The sequence below is a fragment of the Phyllostomus hastatus genome, unplaced genomic scaffold, assembly GCF_019186645.2.
Source record: "Phyllostomus hastatus isolate PE091 unplaced genomic scaffold, TTU_PhHast_1.1 phas_scaffold_385, whole genome shotgun sequence".
NCBI lineage: Eukaryota > Metazoa > Chordata > Mammalia > Chiroptera > Phyllostomidae > Phyllostomus > Phyllostomus hastatus.
In genome coordinates, this window is record NW_025334026.1 from 12,100,840 (window position 1) to 12,114,387 (window position 13,548).

Here is a 13,548-nt window from a genome sequence, read left to right on the forward strand (position 1 = left end):
TGCATGGATCCTGGGGGCTGGAGGAGGGGCAAGGTTTCTAGAATCCTTGTGGAGGGATTTAGAACTAAGGAGCACTCATTTGGCTTTCCCTGTGGACACAGGTGTGGTTGATTCACGCATCCACGTGGCTCACATTTTGTGAGCAGCTCCCATGTCCCGTGTCTGTGGTAGGTGGTTAGGTTATAACAGCAAGCCGATGAACGCTGTGCCTGCCATCACAAAGCTAAATAAAGCAAGGCAGACAGCCAGAAAATAGCTGCACAGAAAAGACAGTATTACACATGGTAGTAATAACATCATATTTTAAAAAGGAAATGAAACTGAAAAATGATGAGGTTGAGGTATCCGCTTTAGACTGGGTGTTCTGGAAAGGCCTCTTCGAGGAGAGGACATTCAGGGACACTTCAGTGAAAGGTGAGACAGGAAGGAGGTGCCACAGGAGTTGGGAAGGGGAGGCCGTTTTGAGGAAGTGGATGAAGGATCCCCAGCCTCATGTGACAGAGAGGCAGTGCTGCGGAGAGGGCCCAGGAAATGAGAGCCGAGAAGCATGGGGCACAGGCTGAGTCGTGTGGAGTCCTGGGGTTGTTCAGTCCTGTTTTTTACTCTTTACCAGAAGATATTCTTTCATTGCTTTAGAGAGAGAGGAAGGGAGGGAGAAAAACACTGATAGGAGAGAAACTTGGATTGGTTGCTTCCCACACATGCCGGGGCCTCGGACCATATGTGCCTGAACTGGGAACCAGCACACAACCCAGCATGCATCCCGACCTGGAATCAAACTTGCAACCCTTTGGTTACAGGACGGTGCTCCCACCAGCTGAGCCACACCTGCCAGGGCTGTTAGGGTCCTGTTTTGATCCACACCTCCATTTTGCAATTTCCACTTCTGTATCCTTGAACCTCGATTACCCAGAATGTTGCCAACAAGAGTGGTGCTGGTGTCCTAAGAGCTGCCTGCCCAGAGGCCAGTAACCTCCAGTCCTACTCCTTCACTGTCTTTGTGCCTCAGTTTCTCCACTGAAAAACACTTCATGTCATTTTCCCAAAAAGAATTCACCTTTAATTGAACCACCACATGAGGCTTAAAAGACGGGCTATCATTCCTTCCCATCTTTTCTTTCTCTTTTCTTGCCTGGGCCAGGTGGGAGGAAGAGGACCCTGCACAATGGGGGCAGTAGACCATCATTAATAAAACTTTGGTGATTTTGTGTGTGTGGGGGATATTTATTTATTTTTAGAGAGAGGAGAAAGGAGGGAAAAAGAGAGGGAGAGAAACATTGATGTGAGAGAGAATCATCGATTGTTTGCCTTTAGCACATCCCCAACTGGGGACCTGGCCAGAAACCCAGGCATGTGCTCTGACTAGGAGTTGAACAAGCTCTTGCCTTTTGGTCTGCGGGACAACACCCAACCCACTGAATCACACCAGTTAGGGCAACACATTTTCTTGACAAAAGTATAAAAAAATAATAAAAGTAGTCCTGCCTGGTGTGTCTCAGTGGATTGAGCACTGGCCTGTGAACCAAAGGGTCATCAGTTCGATTCCCACTCAGGGCACATGCTTGGGTTGTGGGTGGGTCCCCAGCAGGTGGCGTGGGAGAGGCAACCACACACTGATATTTCTCTCCCTCTCTTTCTCCTTCCCTTCCCCTCTGTCTAAAAAGAAAGAAATAAAATCTTAAAAAATAAAAATACATAAAGAAATCAGAGTTGTTGTGAACCCCCTGCTACTGGGGCTCAGGACCAACCACCTCTATTTTTTATGCAGAAGGTAAGCACCTGGGCAGTGAGGCAGCCTTCGGCACAGCAGCAGGTGCAGTGAGAGCTGCTGTCCCTCCATTGTCTCCCCAGCCCTCCCCTCCCCACGTGCCTCACCCTAGCTTTGTCCCTGTGCTGATTATTGCTTTATTACTGTTTTCAGTCACATTTAATTCTGGCATTTTCTATAATCTCGATCTTTTCTTTGATACCAGATTTTTTATACAAAGATTTGTATATAAAATGATTACGTACCCACCAGAATACATTCCCGGCAATCAGAATGTTTAAGATGCAGCTCCTGACACTCCTTCTGCACATTCCTCATCTATTACTTTTGAAAGTGTTTTGTGATTTTTTTGTGGATATGTTTACAAATCCAGTAACAATTCTCATTTAGAGTTGCAAAACACGAAGCCATTTTGAACCCAGACAGATGGCAGATAAATGAAGTTTAATTAAAGAAAGAGTGCTTTGAATCAAATCACTTTAAAAAGTACAGTACACTGCGAGCCTGGAGAGGCTGCATAAACAGCATCTGGGCTGCTCCGCGGAAAGCAGGGAGTGCTTGCGAGGAAAGACTCGGGAAGCCGGCTCCATGCGATCGGGGCTGGGCAAAGCAAGAAGGCAGGCGGCCATGGGCCCCAAGCTCGTCCTCTATCCTCTGCCCTCTGCCAGGACACACCTCACAAAACCCAGAACTCCCGGGACAGGAGGGGACACTAACACAGGCCACCTCTGCGTTCAAGAGCTTTACTGGGGTGGGAGCATCCCCTTTTAATTTGAGCGAATGTGGCCGGGCACTGGGGTGAGAAGGTTTGCCACACCAACTCACTTAATTTGCACACGTCCATTGTGAGAGTGAAAGGAGACACATGGCTGAGTGTCTGCAGACCTCAGCACTACTGGACCCGGGTCCCTGGCTCTTACCCCGGGGTCCTCACCTCTCCGCGCAGCCGCGGGGGGGCGAGGGGGGTGGCAGGGAGGGGGGAGCGGGGGCTGGGTACAGCCCCACCAGGCACTACCCGCACCCCCACCCCCGGGAGCCACTTCCGTCTCTCTGGCCGCAGATCAGAGCTGCTGGGCAGAGGCGGCGGGGCTGGTCTAGACAACCGAGAGGCGCCAGCCCCGCGCGGGGAGCGTTGTGAGGGCGTCAGGTGGGCCCAAGCGCTGTTGTGAGGCCGAAGCCCAGGCTGCAGCCGCTCACTGCGGGGTGGGGGCTGCCGTGAAGAAAGGGGACGGAACCAGGGGATAAGAGGCAGGGTGGGGGACAGACGGGGAGGAGCCTGGGTCACCAGGGTTAGAAGTTTGTACTCAGTGCTGTGGGGTATTAGAAACCCACGGAGGTTTTTAATTCAGGGAGATACAGTGTTAGACCGGTGAAAGATGGGTTCCAGGAGAGAGGGGCTGAAGGCACTCTGTCAGCAGCTAGATTGGCCTTGTTTTCCCGGGCAGTGTCTGCCCTGAGGGTGGTGGTCAGTGTAGAGTTGATGTTGCCCTGACCTCGAGAGAGACCTGGCCCAGGGCAGGGACCAGAGGATGGAGCCCAGCGCCCTGGGGAAGCACTGGGCCACTGGGACGTGGGAGGGAGGTGGTGGCTCCAGCCCAGGGAGGAACAGTTTGGGTGGGGTGGGCCAAGCTTGTGGTTTCTGGCTTTTCCATCATCTTTCCAGGAGGAAGTGGAGTCTAGAAGGCTGGGAAGCCTTCCCCGCAAGCTCTGGGCACAGAGGTGACCCAGAGGGCTCGCAGAAGCTACTGGACTGTTTGGATCATGTACTTAGCTCACTCAGAACTCGGTTCCTCCAAGTCTGAAGCCTCTTGCTGAAACTTGGCAGGATCCTATGGTCACCCCGACCCCTCTGAGCCCCAGCACTCCAGACCAATTGACCCTTAAGTTCTGTTGGCTGACCTTGTTACTCTCCTCCACTGGCCCAAACCACTGCCAGTTCTTGCTGGAACTGGAAGAGCCTCCCACGTGGTCTTCCAGCTTCTCTCACCACGGCTACTTCCTCGCTGCAGGAGGGCAGACCCTTCCAAAATGTGGTTCTGGTCATGGCTCTCCCCACTCCCCCCCACACTCCCATAAGTCTGTGAGGAAAAGGGTGAATCCTGGCCCCAGAGAACAGAGCTGGGCAAGCAGAACCCAGCCTGCACTTCTGCCCTCACTCACTCCTTCAGCGCAGCAGCATGTTAACAGCCTGCTCACTGCCCCCACCTACCCCTCCATCTCCCTCCAGCCATTCTCCTCAAGCCCTCTGCTCCGGCAACTCCTTCCTCTTCCTGGAATGCCCAGGTTGTCTGTCCAACGACCCTGCCTTTGCACGCGTGGCTCTCGCCACCTAGAGCACCATCTGCCCCAACCCTCCCCACTTGGTCCCACCAACTCCACTTCAAGAATGGTTTCCTGATTCTGTGCTAGATGAGGTCACCCTGCCTTGCCATCTCAGAGCACTCTGCCCTTCCTCATCAGGATCCTTGGCTGGCATGCCTATCACCCCACCAGTGTGCCAGTGACTTGTGTTTCTACCTGTAGTCTTACCTTGCCACCTAAGTGGCCTTTCTGAGACATAATTATGACCCCATCACTCTGCTGCTCAAACACCCTGAGCTCCATCAAAAATCCACCCTACCCTCCAGGTCCAACCCAAAGCCCCCTCTCCAAGACACCTTCGCTCCAGCCATGGAGATCCCACACTTGATAAGCTTGACTTCACCTGAGTTACTGGGGCCAAGACAGCCTCCTACCTCAGGATGCACTTGGGGGGCCAGTCTGGCACTTGGCCTTCTGGGGCCCCCTTCCTCATGTCCCATGGACCCAGCAGCAGAGAAATGAGCAGAGTCTGTACCCAGACATCAGGGCCCAGTGGTCAAGGACACCACCACTGCTTTGGCAAGGAAAGGGCTTTGGCAGGCCACCTGAGGTGGGTCTCCTGACCTCGTCCGAGGGACACCTGCAGTCGCAATTCCAAAAGAGAAGACGCCGCAACAGTTAAGAGCAGAGGCAATGCTTTTTTTTTAACTTATTTAAAAAAGGCCTTGGTGGCAGGAATATAGTGTAAAAATCATTGGAAAAACTAAAAGGCATCAATACATATCCGAATATACACTTTGTACATAAATTACATTTCCTTTAGTCTTTCTGAATGAGGTCCTGATTCAGCACTGAGGTCTAGTAATTCAGAGGTCCCGGCAGCTGCACGTTCAGGCCGGCATAGTCCACCATGTACATTGGCCATTGCTAGAGAGAGGGCGACAAAGGGTCCCAGTTAGGACTCCAGGTCACGTAGAAAGAACACCAGAACACTTAGCTCTGCTTTCTGAAGGGCTTCCTCAGACACTCTTTATTTTGAGGCTGCTAAAGGCCCAGAGAGGGGACGTGACCTGCCCGAGATCATGCAGTAGCCATGGAGCCGGGGCGGGAGCCTTCTGACCTGTTCTCACCTGTGTCCGGGGGCTAATCACGTGGAGCAGACGTGAGGGCCACAGGGAACAGGGGAATTGGCTCAGAACAGGTGGTCACTCCCATAAACTCAGCCCCCTCTAGGTCTCATGCTCTAAGAAGCTGTCATGTTTCTCTGGGGCTGGAGCCAGTCACCCTCTGTGGGCACTCATACAGCCAGGCAGGGAGAGATGCAAAGCCTGCACTTTTTTCCAGGAAGGGGTTAAAGGGAACTGTGGTCAAAGGATAAAGAAATGCTGAAACCTACAAGAAAAAAAAATTTCGATAGCTATGCATGTTAATTACTTATTGTGGTGATCACTTTGCAATATATACAAATACTGAATCATTATATTGTTTACCTGAAACTAATATAATGTATGTCAATTATGGCTCAAAAAAATGTTTCCCCGAATGCGTTCCAATATTCTCCCCATTTGGACTCAGGATTTCAAAGCTGGTATTTTGAAATCAGAAAGAACTCTCAAATGTATGCCCCTAATGAGGTTTTCCTCTTGTGTGGAAAGGAGCGAACCCAGCCACATCACAGAACAGGCGGAGCCTCGCAGATGGGTTCTCCACCCACCACGGACTGTAGTGAGGCCAGAGTCAGTCAGCCTCCCACTTTCGTTTTCCTCACCTCCACTCTGCGGGTAGCACCCACACATCCCAGGGCCATGTGGGGTGCTGTGTGAGATGTGAGCACAGAGATTAGCCTCGCATCTGACCACCTTGGAAACCTGGCGTCCTGCTCTGACACTGCCCAGGAGAGTGGGCAGGTCCCTTGCCCTTCTCAACTTTGGGACGTCTGCCCGCCTGCCCAGTGGGGATGGGACTTTCTGTCCAGGCATCTGTGAAGCCCTGATGCGAGGGCGGATTACCTTGTGGGTAGATCAGGCAGTTGTGTCTGCAACCAGGGGCTGTGGAGCCCACTCAGAGCCCAGTGCCTCCCCGACCCCCAAACCTATACCCCCCATAGTAGGCAGCCCTGCCCGAGTGCAGGGCGAAGGCCAGAAAGAAGAGTGGTCAGGTCCAGATCTGTGCAACTTTACCACGAGTGAGATCTGGTTGGTGGAGGCCATGGACTCTGGGTTGGAGGATGAGGAAGAGGAAGACGAGGAGGAAGAGGAGACCGAGTTTCCTTCGGAGACACGCTTTCTCTTGCGCTTGGGGATGCTGCTGTCTTTGGCTGGTGGGAGAAACGGTTGCTGACACCGGATGCCGAGGCCATTGTCTCAGCCTTCCAGACACCCCTGGAGAGGACCTTTGCTTTCAGGTTTAAAGTCCCCTTCTCACCAGTCAAGGCTCCCAACCCACCAGCTGAGGCCCATCTCTCCAGCCTCCTTCTCTAACCAGGCCCCATAGCTCATTCGTCCACCTCCTGCTTCTGCTCACCTGTCTGCCTTTGCTACCACTATCGCCTCACCCCCAGCTAGGCCTCCCCAGAACTCCCAGAATCCCCCCTGGGGCCAGAATCCCACGGTGAAGAGCACCGCCTCCACAGCTACACAGACGGCACAGATCTGGCTTCCTTTCCTTTCCTCGCCAGTAAAATGCCAGTAAGATTCTGCAGGGTTGCTGGGAGGGTCCCATGAGATAATGTGCCCAGCCCCCAGTGAATACTCGGAAACTGAGAACTGGTATCCATATCATTGCTACTGTTACTGCAGATGCATGACGACCTTAACCTGACCCATGCTGTGACAGATGACATTCACAGGTACACTCGAGTAGACCAGGCAGTGTCCCAAGGTAAAAGAAACTCCACTTTGGAGACAAAAACCCTCAGTTCAAATTTCACTGCTGCCATTTACTAGCTGCATGGCCCCAGGAAACCAACAAAGCTCTGGGAGCCGAAGCGGGAAAACTGAGTGATGGGCGGCTCAAAGGGACTGTGGGTGCGAAAGAGCCCAGCACCAAGTGTGGCACAGAGCAGGCCTCAGCAGGGGTTTTGTTGCTGCTGAGTTGAATTCATGTGAACAGGTAAGACTTAGAAATAAGATCTGCAATGGTGTGCTACATAAGTGGGGCCTGGGGCCTGACCGGGGAACGGGCTGCTGAGCAGAAACCTCGCCCAGGCCACCAGCAGGGTCTTCACGCCACGGTGCGAGGGCAGGCTGGCTCAGGGGCAACTGTCTGTCCAGCTGGTGGGGAAACACCAGAACCTGGGGGTCTGCAATGTGATATAAACAGCGACCCCGGGAAGGAGAAGACTCTGGAGGCAGGGGGAGCCCAGGCTATGAGCTGAGGAGGAGGGAATTTTGTGGGGGGCAGGAGGGAGCTGCTGGCGACTGGCTGGGCCCCTGGATTGTGCCTGTGTTGGCAGGGTGCGTGCCTGCACCAGACTATAGGCTTTTAGAATCTTTCCGTCTGCAGGTACCTAGGCGACCTTAAAGATGCAAGAGGGGCTGGTCCAGGGCTGTGGCCTGTCTGGGTCCCCCATAAGACCTTAAAGACAACCACGGTGGGGAGTGGTGGATGTGATTGCATTTAATCTGATAATCAGTCCCAAATTCTCCTCCTGTCTGAGGCCTCCTCAGGGCTTTCTGCATCTCTGCCTTTGATCTGGAAGCAGCTCCCAACCTAGTCACCTCCTTAACCCGAGTGCCTGGTGCCCAGCCCGGCCCCCTCGATTTGCACGTGGTAGGAGGAGGTGGTCTCTGGTTGGGCTGTGCACCCCAGGCACTGGAGACTCAGGCGAAGCCGGACCTGTCTGGAGTTGGGACCTCAGGCTTTAGGCTGGGGTGGGGTGGTGTTCCTGAACCCCACTACCGTTCCCACTGAGCAGCCACTCCAGCGTCTACAGTCCCCAGTGGCCTGTGGTATAGATGGACAGTCTGGTCACAGGAGTGCAAGTGGCCACCACCTCCCTATGTGGCCTTGGCAAGTCCCTCCGCGTCTGTGGGGTTCAGCTGCCCAGCTATACAACGAGGGCGCACCTCCCAGTCGCCCAGGGGAACATCCTCTGGAGTCCTATCCCACACCTTCTCAATCAGACAGTCTCCCAGGACCTGAAAGGTTCTGAAGGCCCAGGGGCTGGGGCAAATGCAGGCAGAATCCAGGGGGCCCAGCCAGTCTCAGGAGGCACACGGGCCTGCCTACCTTGCCCTTGCCAGTCACATGTCACCTATTCTCGCCTCAGGTGGCTTCTGTGAGCCTACCTCACATCCCCTCCCCCTGGCTCTAGCCTGTCCCTCATCCTCTCTCTAGCTGATCTGACACGCTCAGCTGTGCTGGGGCATGCCCCCGCCCCTCCAAAGGGCACCCACAGGGTTCCTGGGGCCCTCTGGGAATACTGGCTCTGTAGATGGAAATCTTAGGTTCCCTGGAGAGGTACTTGGTGGGAGGGATCTACTCTTCTCTGGGTGGCCAGCCACCTGTTGCCTGACACCTGTTGAATGTCCGCAGATTGGTCCCTGAGAGGCAGAAGTGTGGCTTCTTCAGCCTCTGATTTACCTGGCACCATGGCGTCATTGCAGATTTCTGCAAAAGGTCTGAAAAAGAAATGAGGTTGCAGTTAGAAAATGAGGATTTCTCTTCGTTCTCACCTGCTCCCTGAACATGGACATCTAAGTTAGCCAAGTAAGACCTGGATGAAAACGGTCAGCAGACCCCCTCTCCCCAGAGCAGACAGGCCGATGGCGGCCCGCCTGGCCCTGGTGAGAGCCGTGCCAGGCAAATCGCCCTCTGGGGCTTCTTCCCTCGTCTCCAAAGTGAGCCTGTGGTCTGACCAAGTGATCAGAAATGAGTGCCTAGATTTGTGAATGGATATTCATCGTGACATTTTTTTTACAAGTGTTTTTTAAAAAAGATTTTATTAATTTATTCTTAGAGAGAGGGGAAGGGAGGGAGAAACAGGGAGAGAAACATCAATTGGGGACCAGACCTGCCACCCAGGCACATGCCCTGACTGGGAATGGAACTGGTGACCTGTCTCTCTGTGGGGTGATGCCTAAGCAACTGAGGCATGCCGGTCAGGGCAACAAAGTTTTCCTTTTTTTATTTTATTGGTTATTTTACTTGCAGCATTTTTTATATGAACCAAAAAAAAAAATAGACACAACCCAATGTTGTCTGTTATAGAGACAACATGGTCCATCTGTACTGTCTTTAAAGGGAGTTATGACGGATACAAATGATGCTCAAAGTGCAATCAAAACAGCCAGACAGGAGACACATCATGTTTTATTTAGTCTGTGGGCAAATACTGTAGGACTTCAGTTTCATTTTCTCCAAGAGCGCGTCTAAGAGGCATAAGAAGAAGAGTGGAATGGAGGAAGGGACGCCCTAGGAGGTCTGTGGCTGGTTTCTCCGGGGGCTGCTTGTGGGGCGGGCACTTCCTCCTGCGTCTCCTGTGTTTTCCAGTTGCTACTTCCGGGCGTGGAAGGGGCAAGGGAACCTCTGCTCTTCATGTGAGACCTTTCTGAGTGGTTTGATTATTTGTACACATGCAAATATTATTTTCACTTCAAAACACCTAGTGTAAGATTAAGAAGAAAATACACGTAGGGAAAACTGTGGAAGAAATACACCATAATGCTGACTCTGCAAAGGAGAATTATGGGCTACCTTCTCTTCTTCTGCCTTTTTGGTTTTCCCTAGTTTGTTTTTCAATCTGAAAATAAATAAACTATTCTATTTGTTTTTTAAAGACTGTAAGGATATACAGTAAAATATGGACAAAAATAAATAAAGATAAAATATGGACAGTTGTTATTTCTGGGCGATGGGAGTATTCAAGGGCTGGTATTTTCCAAATACCATCAAAAAGGGTAAAAATGAATGACACAGCCAGAAAGTCAAATTTAATTGAAATTGTAAAAGTAAACACCATGAAAGCTGAGGACTCACCAGGACACTGGGTGATACAGACTAAATGTTTGTGTCCCTCCCTCTGCCCCAAATTCCTATGTTGAACCTAGTCTCCGAGGGGACAGTATGAGGAGGCAGGGCCTCTGGGGATGATTAGGTCACAAGGGTGGAACTGTCATGAGTGGGATTGACACCTTACAAAGGAGACCCCAGAAAGCTCCCTTGTCCCTCTGACCATGTGACGACACAGGGAGGAGGTGGCCATCTGTAAACCAGAAGGTGGGCCCTCAGCAGACACTGAACCTGCCGGCAACTTCCCAGCCTCCAGAACTGTGAGAAACACATTTGTGCGCTGCCGTCTGGTTGACGGCATTGTGTCCTCGCAGCCTGAACAGTGGGAGAGACTGGGTCTGGGGCCGAGCTGCCCCACTGTGACGTCCACCATCCGTCTCCTCCACCTGGCTATCAGGTTCTTGTCCTTACGATGCGAGCCTTCAGCTAGCCCATCTCCCGGATTCAGTGCAAGTGCACAACAGGTCTCTCACTCCCCGTGTCCCCCCGCTCTCGGCTGGGCCTGCCATAGGGATTCTCCTTCCGGGGCCACACAGCACCCTCTCCCACAGCCCTTGCCCGCTCTTCCCACCCCGCCCCAGGTGCCGGGGGCACTCACTGCAGCTGGTTGATGATGACCATCCGGACATGCTCCCGGGCCTTCAGGATCTTCTCTAGCTGGTGGATGTCGTACGTGTTGGGGTTCCGGAAAGGGATGTCATCAGGCAGGTCCATGACCTTGACGGCATCTGGGCTGTCCCAGATCAGTTTGTAAGGGAGCAGCACTGGCCGGTTCAGGCCCAGGGCCTCACCTGGAGGGCACGGGGGCCCGGGGAAGCAGAAGATGTCTGCTGTTAAAGGCCAAGCCTCTGGGAAAGGGCTGGAGCCTGGCAGAGCACAGCACAGCGGCCATCACAACCCAGGGAGAGTATCAAAGTCAACACACACACACGCTATTTTTTTCTTTATGCTCACCCGAGGACATGCTCACTGATCTTAGGGGGAGGGAAGGGGCGGAGAGAGAGAAATACTGGTCAGCCGCCCCTGGCACACGCTTAGACGGGGAATCGAACCAGTGATTCCAGTCCATGGGACACCATTCCCATCTACTGGGCCACACCGGCCAGGGCCACCACACACACCATTTTAAAAGTTCAATTAGCAAAAGTAAAAATCTAATACCCGATGCTGATAATGAAACAGTTCCTGTCACTTTTGTGACGATGTGTTAAATGTGCACACCTAGAACTGAAATGGGGACTTGACATCTGCCTAAAATCCACTACCTTTATGTTAGAAAAAATTAAGTGCTTAAGTATTATGGATGCAATGATATGATGTCTTCGATTTAAAGTACTGAAAATACTGAAGTACTGTGTGGAAACAGATAGAGTCACAATGGCCTAATGTTGGCGATCACGGAAGCTGGGCTGGGGCACAGCGTGGGCGTCATGTCACTCTCTGTGCTTCTGTGTTATGTCTGAACACTGGTTCCAAAACGAAAAGTGAAGAAGACCACAGCACAAACCACCAGCAGAGGCTTCCCATGCACAGTCAGAGCGAAACCCTAACTCAAGTCAGGCCTGCCCACCTCTCCGCCCAACTGAAGCCTCCCCATCTGCTTGTGCTGGCCTTCTCACAGGTCCCCAGTCGCAGAGTGGCTCCCCCTGCCTGGCTTTTCCTCGAATGTCTGTCCCCTCTTGATATTATTAAAGCCTAGGCTAAAATGCCCCCTCTCTGAGGCGCTTTCCTGTTCACCGGTCCAGAGAGGCCCTGGCCCTCCACCTCCTGCACTCTCTCCTGCATCTTGGTCACACTATGGGTTTTCTTCTTTTCCTTTCTCACTCTCTGAAGTTCTTCTTGGTAAAAAGTTCATTGCTATGTCTCCTCTGCTACAATGCAAAATGGAGACAACACTAAATTCATCACAAATACAATATGATGTATGCAGAGCACTTGGCACAGCTGGGCCCTCAGCAGTCTAGGAAGGGCTGTATCATTTGGAACTGCACTCCCAGACGTCTCATCCCGGGCTCTGCCCTAGGTGCCTTCGGCACAGGGCTCAACATCTCCTGGCTCTCGTCTGTTCCACGTCCGACACCCTCCGCAGACCAAGACCCCAGCGGCTGGAGCAGACCCCTTCTGTTGTCCTCAGAGCTAAGTGCTGGTTGGGCAGATGGGCGTGTGCAGAGCGAGTACTTGGCCGTGGGCCATGACCTCTGCAACACAGCGCAGCCCTAGAGGAGCAGAAATGCTGACCACTGCTGCTGCCCTGAGCACCACAGCCTGGCGTGCTTTCCCCCTTCTCAGACAGGGCAAGGAGGACAGCTCCCATTAGTCACAAGCAGAGCAACTATGTCCCCAGGGAGCTGGCGGGCCACGTGGGGGCAACAGAGGCCAGAAGGGATGCAGAGGGAGGAGGGGCCACCCAGGAAGACTAGCCCCACAGCCCCTCCCCGGGGAACTGACCGTATTTCTCATTGAAGAGCTCCTTCACCTGCTCCCGGAGGATCACCTTCTCCCCGAGTCTGTTGGCATCATCTTCATCTACAAGAGGAAGGCAAGGGGGTGTGAGGGTTGGCATGGGCTTGGCCACCAGACCTGTTCCTTCTCCCCTGACCCTCACCTGCTGCAGCAGTGTCTCCAGGCCCCGCTCACGCCCCTGCAGCCCGCTTCTGCCCCATCTACCCCACATTCCTTGAACAGCTGCCCTAACACAGGCCATGTCAGGCACGGAGCACCCTGAAGAGTGGGAGGCAGGGCCCCTCCTCTGAGGAACTCAAGCCCAGGGGGCGGCACACAGTCACAGCACCCACCCAGAAGAGACGCCTACGAGAGACTCGGGGCATGAATTGTGGTGCTCACCCCCATCTGTGCAAGTCTGGAGAAGCTCCATGGGAGAGCGACATGTTTAGGGGGTGTCTCTTTCTCTCAGAGGGCTAGTAAAGGGCTTGTGATAGATGCAGTGGGGTGGGGAAAGACACCCAGGCAGAAGGCCTGGCCTGTGCATGGTGCCAAAGGGTGATTGGACACAGTACACTGGTTGTGGCTGAAGCACAGGGTGGTGCTAGGGGAGGTAGCTGTGATGAAGCAGGTGCCAGTGTGACTGAGCTGGGCTAACAGGCACCCACCCTGGCTGCCTCACACACCAAGAGCCCCAGGCCTGTGATAGAAAGACAGAGTGTTCTGGGCACTGGTGCTGATTACTTCCCCTGAGCAGGGCAACTCTCCCTGGGCCCTGGTGCTTGGACCCTGTGCTCCCTGAACCCTTCTCCTTGGCCTAGAGGAGCAGCTGAGGTCAGGGGAGCCCGGGAGATAGAGCCTGGGCTGGGCTGGGGAATGTGGAGTGTATGAGAGGCCAGGGGAGGGGATGGCATGAAGAGGGTTGGGGACAGAGCAGCCTGCTGGCTTGTGGCCTGGGTTGGGGAGGGAACTGGGGTTCCAGAAAGGGCACTTAGCACCATCACACAGTAACCATGGACTTCTGA

General features: G+C 53.4%; 1 protein-coding gene across 1 annotated transcript in view; it reads right to left on the reverse strand.

Annotated features, from left to right (window-relative positions):
- Nucleotides 1–4,796: 4,796 nt before the first annotated feature.
- Nucleotides 4,797–13,548, reverse strand: part of LOC123806292 (general transcription factor II-I repeat domain-containing protein 1-like) — a 44,097-nt gene continuing 35,345 nt past the window's right edge. The window contains exons 10-14 of the mRNA XM_045819333.1: nucleotides 12,530–12,607; nucleotides 10,680–10,872; nucleotides 8,654–8,691; nucleotides 6,250–6,386; nucleotides 4,797–4,996 (exon numbers count right to left, since the gene is read on the reverse strand). Coding sequence (XP_045675289.1) covers nucleotides 4,928–4,996; nucleotides 6,250–6,386; nucleotides 8,654–8,691; nucleotides 10,680–10,872; nucleotides 12,530–12,607 — 515 coding nt within the window. The 3' untranslated portion in view covers nucleotides 4,797–4,927. The remainder of the gene's footprint in view (nucleotides 4,997–6,249; nucleotides 6,387–8,653; nucleotides 8,692–10,679; nucleotides 10,873–12,529; nucleotides 12,608–13,548) is intronic.